This window comes from Solanum verrucosum, unplaced genomic scaffold (genome assembly GCF_900185275.1).
Source record: "Solanum verrucosum unplaced genomic scaffold, falcon-dt-bn FXZP01000177.1, whole genome shotgun sequence".
Taxonomy (NCBI): domain Eukaryota; kingdom Viridiplantae; phylum Streptophyta; class Magnoliopsida; order Solanales; family Solanaceae; genus Solanum; species Solanum verrucosum.
This window is the reverse complement of record NW_026020401.1, coordinates 1765076-1777379: the sequence shown is the minus strand read 5'-3', so window position 1 is coordinate 1777379 and position 12304 is coordinate 1765076. Positions and strand designations below refer to the sequence as shown.

At 30.3% G+C, this 12304-nt stretch overlaps 1 protein-coding gene across 1 annotated transcript; it reads left to right on the top strand.

The window, feature by feature from the left end:
* The first annotated feature begins 8556 nt into the window (after window positions 1–8556).
* On the top strand, window positions 8557–9434 carry LOC125840049 (calcium-binding protein CAST). Its single transcript, XM_049519034.1, has one exon. It carries the CDS (start codon window positions 8824–8826, stop codon window positions 9421–9423), a length of 600 nt encoding a protein of 199 aa, XP_049374991.1. The 5' UTR covers window positions 8557–8823; the 3' UTR covers window positions 9424–9434.
* The last annotated feature ends 2870 nt before the right edge of the window (window positions 9435–12304 follow it).

Here is a 12304-nt window from a genome sequence, read left to right as displayed (position 1 = left end):
AAGATAATTTTTTTTCGGTTCTGATTTGAACCAGTGGAAAAAATCACCAATTTTAATAAGATAATATTTTCAGAAGACCCCTATGTAAATATATGATTCTATTAAAATTATAAATTAACAGTTTTTTAAAGTTACAAAAATATCTAAGACAATTTAGTGAAATATGATTCTAGTATTTTTGGTTAAAATTTAAATCTTGTTGAATCTAATCTCTAATTTTCTTATTGCATTCAAAAGTTTCGGTGTTGTCTTCTCGAACTACACCAAAAAATTGTGAAGAGTTCTAGACACGATAAGTGTTTCTTTATGCGTAACTGATTCCAAATGTATTGTATTGTCTTCAACTTCATCATCAACATTGTTTTCTTCGATGATAACCATAATTTCTTCTAAGGTCTGGACCTTTGAACATGAATCATTTTTACTTGGTTAATTTATGAGAATATTGATATCCATTTTATTGCGGTAACCGAGATTATTAATCATGACCTCAAATTCATGAATGCCATTTTCAAAAGAGGATTCATTTAAATTCCTTAGGTTTCATCTCCTAAACGATGTAATTAAAATTGCATTCTTTAAATTAATAAATATTAATTATCGATAAAAACTAATTTTATCAAGAAAGATATTTTAGGAAAAAGAAAACGAAAGGCAACATGGGGACACATTCTTCCTCTCAATGTGCTTGTCTTTGTCATAAAGGACCAGACAGAAATTGCAAATCAAATGTGACAAATTCTAGAAAAGTTAAGAGTATGAAATTAAAAAAAGCTAAAAGCATTAATTGTTACGCGTTCTTCTTAGCTCTGAATAATTAATTACTCGATTTCTTGGTCCTAAATAAATGTAACCTTTATGGTGTGACATAAATTTGTAAGAAAGTTAGTTAATGACATTATTAAAAGATAATTTGGCAATATTACGCTTTACTTCTTCACAAAGTCTTCTTTAAAGCTATAGATAGTTGAAAATTCCATTAAAGAGAAGGATAAGTTTTAATAATTAAATAAATTAATACATTTTTAAACTTTGAAAAATCCATTTATTTTGGATCGTAGAAAAAGTGTCAGAAATTAATTTAGTTTGGACGGGATGGATTAGTACTCCTTCCTAACTTAGTCCTTATTGATTTAATACATCCTTAATAAATTTTTAATTAGAAGTGTATTTTTTAAATTAACCTTATTAATAATCCTTTGGAACTCTAAATTTGACTACAACTACTTTATATACTCCCTCCGTTCCATATTATAAGTCACCTCTTTCGAAAAATAGTTAGACTACAATATATGTCATTATATAAAATTTATGCATAAATTACCATATTTTTCCCATTATACCCTTGATTGATTAATTAATTAATCTTGAAAATATATTTACTTTGACTAATCTAGGAAATCTACAAGTAATTAATTTCATTGGGAGAGTACTTCATTCATTAATTAACTACTTTCTTTATTCACTACTTATTCTATAAAATCTGATTTTGAAAAATAATATCAACAAACAAATTTAAAATAAAAGATGAAAAAAAATTCAAAAATAATCTTGAAAGTTGAAGCTTCAACAAATTTTATCAAGGAAGATGGCATTTTAAAAAGTTCAAAGGATGTAAAAATAGAAGACTCAACCGAAACATGTGAAGGCCAAATTGAGAAAAATCAAGATCCAAATAAAGGAGTTATGCACCATTTAAATCAAAAAACAAATGATTTGTCGAACTAAAACTAAAATTCATTTGTCGTCTAATTTCATTATCAATAACATCAGATTTAGCAGGAAAATTTAGATCAATTTGAAGTAATGGAATTTGAATATTTTGTGATGTAGTCATGTTTGCTTTAAGAATTTATATATAAAAATATTTTAAAAAAAACATTTTACACAAAATATATATATATGAAAATTGAGGTGGGAAAAACTTGATTTTTAAATTTTTTTGGATCAATTGGTGAAAAATTTTGGCTCCAAAAAGTAAAATTTAAATAGTCATCCAAATGCATTTATATTTTTGAAATCTAACATTTCATTATTTATTACAAAGTTGTCATAAGCAAACATTAAATAAGGGCATAAGGGTAAAATTACCTTATTTCTTAATGCAAGTGCAAATGGAAAATGTGACTTATAATATGGGACGGAGGGAGTAGTTATTTAGGTACTCTCTCCCAATTTATATGACTTACTTTCATTTTTACTCAAACCTAAAATAATGACATATTTATATATTTAGTAATAATTCAACTTAAAAATATCCATTTAACCTCTAATGAAATGATTCATGGTCGCGTCATACTAACATCTATAATTTATTTTAATTAAACTAATTTACACCATAATTTTTTAATTTTTTTTTCTTAAACTTCGTATCAAATCAAATTATATCATACAGATCAAGATTGAGGGAGTATTAAAATTCTCATTATTTGCTACAATAAACAAGTAAAATGAAACAAGCAATAAGTAGCTAGACTCTAACCTACTTTTCTAGAGCCTCAAGTAATAAATATAAACAAATACTCCCTCTGTCCCTAATTACACACACTTTTCCTTTTTTAGTTGTCTCTAATTACTTGTCCATTTTGACAAGTCAAGAAAGTACAATTTTTTTTCACCTATTATACTTTCAATTAATTACTTTGAAAAAAGTAGAATTTTTTGAAAACCTTAAGCTTTTAATTCATACACTTCATAATTAATAGGGATAAAATGATAAACTCACTATGTCAATAGTTATTTTCTTAATAGGTGTGCAAATTCAAAAGTGGATAAATAATTAGGGACAAATGGAATATATACTACACAACCTATTATCTCATCCATACAAAATGCTAGAACCTATCATTCATTTATTTTGGATTAGATGGAGTAGTACTACCTCCTTTTCATATTATATTTAACTCCTACCGCGATATATTTTACTAAACTAACCTTATTAATGATAGAATTTTAAATTTGACTATAATTACTTTATATAGTTATTTAATACTAAAGGTAATATGAAAAAAAAAAAAAGAGGGTTATCCCTTGTCTCAATTTATATGACTCATTTTTCTTTTTAGTTTGTTTAAAAAAGAATGACATATTTTTATATTTAGTAGTAATTCAATTTTAAAATATCTATTTAACCTAAGGATTTATAACCATATAAATATCGTCTATAACTTATTTTAGACCACAAATTTTAAAAATCTCTTTTTTTTCTTAACTTCCGTACCAATTAGTCAAACTATATCATATACAAATAGAGACGGAGAGAGTATTAAAACTCTCTTTATTTGCTACAATAAACAAGTAAAATGAAATATCTATTTTTTGTATAAAGCCAAGTAAAACGAAACGATCAATAAGTAGCTAGACTCTAACCTACTTTTCTAGAGCCTCAAGTTATAAATATAACACTAATATATACTACACAATCCATCATCTCATCCATACAAAATGATAGAACGTACCAATAGTAGTAGGAGAATTATAGAAATGGAAATGGAATCATCATCAAATCTAGGAGAAAATAGATCATATAATGTTGAGGATTGTAAGTACACACGAAGACACAAGAGAAAAAAGAAAATATGTATGTTTATTTTATGTGCCTATATGCTTTTCACTATAACCTCTACTATCTTGAATTTCACTGTTTTTAGGCCCAAGCGCCCTACCATCAACCTCAATTCCATCACTCTCGAGGATCTGGCCGTGTCTGTCGACTCGGCCAGGTTCAAGGTCAACCTCAACATCACCATGAATGGAAGCGTCTCTATTGAGAACCACAACAGGTAGAGACAGATTTATGATTTGAATTTGTTAGTCTTAATATATATACTACTTTGTTGTTTAATTTCATCACACACATGAACAAAGAAGTTTTTTTTTATACGTTTTGAAACTTTAAATTTTAACGGCTACTCTCTCCATTTATTTTTACTTATTCTGTTTGAAAAATTAAGATATATATTACCATTTTGTATCTATTTTACACTTATTGTTAATTTCTAATTATTTTCTATTCATTTAGTAATGGCTGACTTATAATAATTAGAGGTAATATAATAAAATTATTATTTATTTATAGCCTTTTAAGATATGTATCAAGTTAAATAGGTACAAGTAATATGGCCGAGAGAGTACTTAATAAATTATGACTTTTGTCTTTGCAATAATTCAGTAAACATATTTAACCTTGAATTAACTTAAATATGCATTTTAGATTCCTTTACATAATTATATGGATAAATTACTTGAATTGGTATCTTTTAATAAATAATTACTAATTTTAACGATACTTATTATTTATTATCATTTATAGCAATATATAACATTACTATGATAAATATGTAATATGTATTAAAAGTGAATTATGTATGCAATATATATGTATTATAACTGTTTTAAAATATATTATGCTTGTTTGGTAAGAAATTGACACAGTGTATTATAAATGTATTAAAGTGTGTGATAAATATAATTGTTCATCAATAAAACTTGTATTATATGTGTTTTATAGATTGTTCTCTGTAATATGTATTATAAATGTATTAAAAATGATCAAGTAAAAAAAAATATTATTACTATAAATGATAAATTTTTTCTTAATATAGCATATTTACGTATGTTTCCCATTATTATATTATATCTAAGTTGTTGTTCAAACTATATTATCTTCGAAATATATGAAGTAACAGTCCAGTTGAGCACCATACTCGATTAATTAAATGGTTTAACAATCAATACTTTGATTTGAATTGATAGAAATTAAAAATTGCATATCAGCACAATAATTACCATTTTTCACTAGATTACTACATAATTACCATATGATTTGAAAATAAACGATACAATCGAACCAACTTCTAACACTCTAGGTCCATTTCTGTCAACAGGGTCAGTTTTCAATACGAAGACATCAATCCTTATATCGAGTATGGGGGCCAAGAAATAGGAGATGTTCACATCCCGGCGGGGAAAATCGGGGCACGGACCACGACAACGATGAACTTCACGTTGATAATTATGGCGAATCAGATATCGTCGAATCCTAATTTGTTTTCAGACGTAGTTGAAAAGGGGATGTTACAATTAACTCTTTACATGAAACTGAAGGGCAAAGTAAAACTAAATGTGTTGTTTAAAATCAAGATCAAAGCTTCCTCCAAATGCGATTTGTACTTGGATATCCGCAACGGAACTCTAGCTAACCAATCTTGTCACTCTAAGATTAAGTTATAACTTATAGGCAGAGGCGTATCTAAAGGGGGTTCACCGGGTTCACGTGAATTCATGGTCCCCTCCCGAGATTATATATAATAGTGTTATATTTTAAAAAACTATTGAAATATAGATGTGTGAACCCACACTCGAAGTATCACATAACACGATTATGACTGGGTGCACCTCTCTCCGAGAGGTTAGAAATTTGAATTTTATATTTATCTTGTTTTATTTTTCTTTCTAAAATTAGATAACACTTCTCTAAGTGGTAATTGATAGCACTTTTAGCATTTTAATTAATTTAATATATATATTAATTTTAGACCTATAATTTTAAAATTTTAATGATTTTTAGTAGTAAGAACCTAAATGTCGAACCGATCAAATTTATATCATATATCAACTTTTTTTATAATAGTGCACCCATCATGTCAAAATTCTGGATACACCTCTGCTTATAGGTTGAACGTATTGAGACAGATTTAGAATTTGAAATTTATAAGTTTTACATTTTAACATTGTAATGAATTCTTTATTTTTATTAAATGAATACATGAGTTGGGTTGAAGCTATAAAAATTGAATTTAGGACTCAAATAATATATAAATATACTTGAGGTCCGTATTTTATTTCAAATTTTGAATATGTCAATATCATCAACACCAATAAAAAAGAATGCAACATCACAAATAACATAGGAAGATAGTCCCTTTCGTTCTATTTTAACTATCGTGCTTATTAAAAGTAGTTGATTCAACATAATTATTATTTTAAAAAATTAAAATATAAGTAATTATTCATTTTCATCTTTATTACTTTGAATATATACGAAAATAGATTAATATGATAATATTAAACTGAATAATAAAAATAAGTTAATTAAATTATTATTTTTTAAAACATGTAAAAATAATGATCAATAAAATGAATCAAAAGGAGTAAAATTAATGAATAATGAAATGTCAAATGATTCTTAGAAAAGCATATGCTTATTCTTTTGTCACTGGTGCACGCCGTCGAAGAATTCAAAGGTAATTACATTGATAAGGTCAATCGCTGACTAACTCCTTTCTTATTTTTCAAAAGTTGGGAAAGAAAAAAAATACAACTTCTAGGAGACTACGACTATAAGCCACCCCTCACCCACCTCGTTATGGTAAGAAAAATAATGTCGATTTATTTTTACTTTTCATATTTGAACTCAACACATTATTAAAAGAAATATTAATTAACATAACTATTTTATCACACTATTTCTATTAATTAAGTATTAGGTCATGCATTATAACAAAAATAACTTTTAACAATAATAAATATGTACATTAACAAAGAGTGTTATAGTAATTATCGGATATATGCTATACTATTACTATATGCACATTAACAAAGAGTGAAAAGTTTTTCACTATATACTAATACTTGTCATATTTGAATTACATTAAAAGAGATTGAATCTTACGGTCGTATATTAAAAGATATGTTAAATATATCAAAATGTCTTTTGATTTTATGGTTTAAACATGTCATGTGAAAAGTTGAAGTTAAACAACAATAACATACTCAATGAAATCCCACTAAATGGGGTCCGAGGAGGGTAAAATGTATGCAGACCTTACCACTACCTCAAGGAGGTAGAGAAATCGTTTCCAAAATTAAAGACACTCAACTCAAGTGCATCGAACCCAAGTAAAAAACGAAAAAAACATAACCATTAGTAAGAAAAGTAGGGTACAATTTAAAAGAAAGAAAGAAACAATAACAATAAAAAAGAAATAATAACAATCTAAAAGAAAGAAAGAAACAATAACAATAAAAAAAACAGTGTGGTAATCAAAAACACAGTACACAACATACAACAAGAACTACAAAGGTACGGTTAGTACTATGACATGCACTAACAAGACAAAACCAGCGCACGACATGCCAACCATTCACCTCAACTAACCTTCTACGGTATACCCTAGTACGTAACCTCCACTCCTTCCTATCTAAAGTCATGTCCTCAGAAATATGAAGTTGTGCCATGTCCTATCTAATCACCTCTCCTCAATACTTCTCCGGCCTACCTCTACCCCTCTAGATACCCCCTACAACCAACCTCTCACACCTCTTCACTAGGGCGTCAACACACCTTCTTTGCACATGCCCAAACCATCTCAACCTCACTTCCCTCATCTTGTCATCACAGAGGCCACTCCTACCTTCTCTCGGATAACCTCATTCCTAATCTTGTCACTCCTAGTATATATATCCACACATCCATCTCAACATCCCCATCTCCACAACATTTATCTTCTGAACATATGAGTTCTTGACTAGCCAACATTCCACTCCATACAACAAGGACAGTCTAACCACCACTCTATAAAACTTACCTTTAAGTTTAGGGGTACCTTCTTATCACACAAGACTCTAGAGGCAAGCCTCCATTTCATCCATGCCGCCCAAATGCGATGTGTGACATCATCATCAATTTGTTATTTGTTCGATTTTCAATTTTATGATTTTGGTTAAACCGATTGATCACACACTAAATTATTATAAATCATTATTTTACTCCTAATTAGATAATCGTGAATTTAATATTTTACCAACCTTATTTCCTAAAATTTAGTATTACTTTCGGCCTTAGGCAACATGAACTAGCCGTTGTTCCTCTATATTACGACACCTTCTCTATTCTCGATACAAACTAGTGTTGCCGTCTCTCTTCTCAATTTTATAGATTTGATTGTGACAAAGAAAAACAACTAATCTACCCTTCAGGGTGGCCCAATAATTTGGGCTTGGGACTTCTATGTTGGAGGTCTCAAGTTCGAAACCCATTGCCAGCGAAAGCAAGGGGTTTGCCTTCTGGGTTGAGCTCGTCGCACCGGGCTTGCCTAGTGCGTGTTACCTCTCCTATGTGGTTTGCGAGCTATTGCATAAGAGCATAAATTTCACCCTGTGCGCACCCAATGGATAGTGACTGCGAATTTTTCTTGTCATAAAAAAAGAAAGAAAAACAACTAATCTTATTTTCGCAATTTATTTAGTTTTTAGAAGGAATTTGATCAATTCTATGTTAAACAAAAATGATCAATGCAAAAATTTGTGTAGTACTTCTACTTTTGTTACTAGTTTAATTTTATGAACATCATGCATACATGATATTATATGAGCATTTTCTTATTGATTAAACTGAAAATAAATTGTTAAAGATTAAAACAATAATAAATATCTTATTAATAGGATTGTCAATTTAACATATTCAGAGACAAATCGATTAAAATAACATCCAACATGAGGTACTATTTGTGCCATGTTCGCTATTAATACGCGTAACACATGGGACAAGTCAAATGCGCGGGCATCTTTAATTAATTATGGGTTGCCTACTCCCATTTTTAATTTTAATGCCCCGCCCACCCATCATTTTCTTCTGTCAAATTCCAACTTCCCATATCTCCACACTGTTACTACTTCTGCAAGCTAACTACTATATTTACTCACATTTTCTTCATGTCCATTACCTCGTCTAAGTTCTAACTAGTTTACTTTCATTTTTTCTGAAAATCTGAAGAAATACGACACTAATTTCAATCGATTCGATCGTGTAAAACAAGTCCGATGGGATCAGTGCAAGATGAGAATAAGGATGAATTTAAACAAAGTCTTACCCGGGGAAAACTCAAGCCTTCTTCCTCATCGTCGTTCCGTCTCCGTAGCCCGAGCCTGAATTCCATTCGTCTTCGTCGGATCTTCGATGTGTTCGATAGAAACCACGATTGTTTGATCAGCGTTGAAGAACTCAGCCAAGCACTTAACCTGCTTGGATTAGACGCCGATCTATCAGAAATTGAATCCATGGTGAAATTACACATCAAACCAGAAAACACAGGTCTTAGATTCGAAGATTTCGAAGCTTTGCATCGATCTCTGAACGACGTTTTCTTCGGGTCAACATGTGAAGGTAAGCTTGGGTTGAATCCGGATCCGACACAGGATGAATCGGATCTGAAAGAAGCGTTTGATGTTTTCGATGAGAACGGCGATGGATTCATATCGGCGAAGGAATTGCAGGTGGTGCTAGAGAAATTGGGATTGCCGGAAGGAAGTGAAATTGATAGAGTGGAGATGATGATTTCGTCAGTTGATCAGGATCATGATGGTCGCGTTGATTTCTTCGAGTTCAAGGATATGATGCGTACTGTTATTGTTCCTTCATGATTTTTAGTTTCTCTTGTAATACGACATTCCCGGCGCCGGAAAGTGACGTCACTTCCCGGGCCGGTTATTTTTACTTGCCTTTTGTATTGGTTCAGCTGTTTTGTGTTATATTTGTATCAAACATACTCATCGTATAATGTGAAAAATTATGCATATTTTGCTATGATATGAAAATAAAAAATAAAAAAAATTCTTACTCCTGCTAAAAAATTGTGAAAGTGAGAAGGGCCAAATTGAGTTTTATGGACTTTCGTTTCTCAACTAGCATAAGTGAAATATTACCTAAATTAAATAAGTAGTTAAGTCACAATAAAATTTTTATGAGTTTTGAATTTTATAGTAATAATTTTAAGGGCAAATTACAGAAATCACATACTTTTAAGGTAAAATTATAATTTATTCCTTAAAAGTTTATAATTACAGAAATCCCTCAAACGGATACAATAATATAAGCGTTGATACATTAATCTGATGCGCGAGATACATTAATCGTTAAGTAAAATACATTACATTTTATACATGATACACTAATCTGATGTACATTTTATACGTGATACACTAATCTGATGCGCGAAAATGAAGGACTTTGAATATTTGTAAAATTTATAGAGGATAATGGTAATAAGTAAATTAAAATGTGAGATTTCTGTAAATTTTTTCTAATGTTAAATGCTAATGATTGAATTCTGAATTTGATATTTGTACATATTATTTAACTATTGTACATAAAAGTTTGTGTGTTCTATACTTCATTTTGAATTATTTTGCTTTCAACTAGTTAAAACCACAAAAAATAGTTTCTTTAGGTAGTCCTATAGATTAATTAAGAATTTAGATAAACTATAGTGATTTGCTAAAATAAGATAAGAACTTATATAATATTTTTGAACTCTTTAGCATGTTGGGATTGAAACCCAAGATCTAAGATGAATTTTAGATCAAAACCTAGAATTAGAAAATCATTGATTTGACTTAACAATTGATATTAAAATTAATCCAATTTTGAGTATTGAATTGAATTCTAGTAACTTATGGGTAACAGTAACTCGTTCATGTAATCAAATTTCAGATATCAAACCATTGGCCCCAAGGTTTGCCTACCCGTTGAAATAAAAGTGAGATTTTCAGTTTTAATTCGCTTGTTTTCCCTTCAAGGCATGACATACATGTTTTTTTTCTTGGTTTCTCATTTGGTATCGGAAGCTCGTATTGAAGCTCCGACTAAATCTAAATCGTGCATTGCAAGATCCATTTGAGGGTGGCACTCCCAACATAATTTTCTCTATACCTAGAGCTTGAATTTGAAACCTTTGGTTAAGGGTGAAACAATTCAACCACCACACCATAACTCAGGTTGGTAGGACATACGTGTTGCTTGCTTGCTTGTATGCATTTAAACCGTTTAAGTAGACTAGTTCAATTTTGAAGTATCTAGATTAGACCATGAGGTCCTAACCTGTGTTTATGTACTAGCTATTTGATGCCTCTAGCATAACAGTCTATTATATTGTCTTTAGGCATCGTGATGTAATTATATTCCATCTCAACTGATGATGTAATTTCTAGACAGGTTTAGTTTGCATATTCATAATGATACCATGAGTGTGTTAGGGCGTCTATAGGAATATTAAGGTATTCAACGAGTTACGTACCTTGTAATTCGCAGCGGAAGTCGTTGATTTGCTTCTTTGACAGGATTGCACTCAAATCTGTCTTTGAATCACTGGGAAACAAAGATTTATTCACAAACTAGAAGTCTTCTTCTGTGTACTGATTGATTCGTCTCAGAAACTCAATTCTTGTTTTTTACTGATCGCTTATTTTCGGTTTTCTGTTTCACACGTTTTCCTCTCTTTACTTGCATCTTTTTTCAGTTTTTACATCCCTTAGGAAAACACTCCTACTAGGAGTCTTTTAAGGAGAGGTTGAACAATTACTTTGTAACTGTTCTGCCTTATCCTTTAAAAGGATTTATCCAATTAATTATTAATTAATTAATTTGGATAAGACATGAAACAGATTGGGTCGGGTCAGGTCGGTTCACATGGGCGATCCACGACCCAAAACTTACATCTTTCACTTCGCACATGGTGGACAAGACCCAAGTCAACATTACATCAATCAAACACACAATTCATACAACAAATAGTTTGTGTGACCTGTGAGCATTAAGAGCTTACCTTTAAGGTTTTACAAGCCGTACATAAGAATTCAATGACATGCAGAAAGAATTCACTATTATTTTAAGAACACTATTACTCACAATACCCCAAACTTCATTCACTACTTCAGTAGTTACTTATTTGATCCCTCATCCTCTCAAGGATATTAACTAGAGTTCATATTTAACTTTATATACACAATTACACTCAAGTGTAATAGCCGGCTTATGTATACACGTTGAATTGTTCATTTATTCATCTTCCCTTTCTACTCGAACCTATCTGTTTCATATCAACTGCTTTCCTATACATGTATTGCATTGCTGAATCGCTCATGGCTATTAGTAACATGCTAAAGTAGCAACACCGATTTGAAACTTCAAGAAACAACAAAAGGTCAAAGGATATTTCAATGAAAAAGTCATTTTAACTTTTCTGGGTCTCACACAATGAAGAAGCAAGGAATACTCTTTCATTGACCCATTGATCGCTTGACACACGTGGTATGAAACAAGTTTACATCTTAGATTGGTGTATGTGTCTCATTCTTTCGATTATTCAACATCGTACAGACCTTGGTCTAAACATCTCCAGATGTTTAACCCTAGTTTCTCTCTTCAGTGATCCTTAAACTCATTTTCGTAGAGAAACTTTTGTCTGGATCACAAAACAAGTCATAAAATGGTGGTGAAACTCATCTCTTCACGTTCCCCGACGTA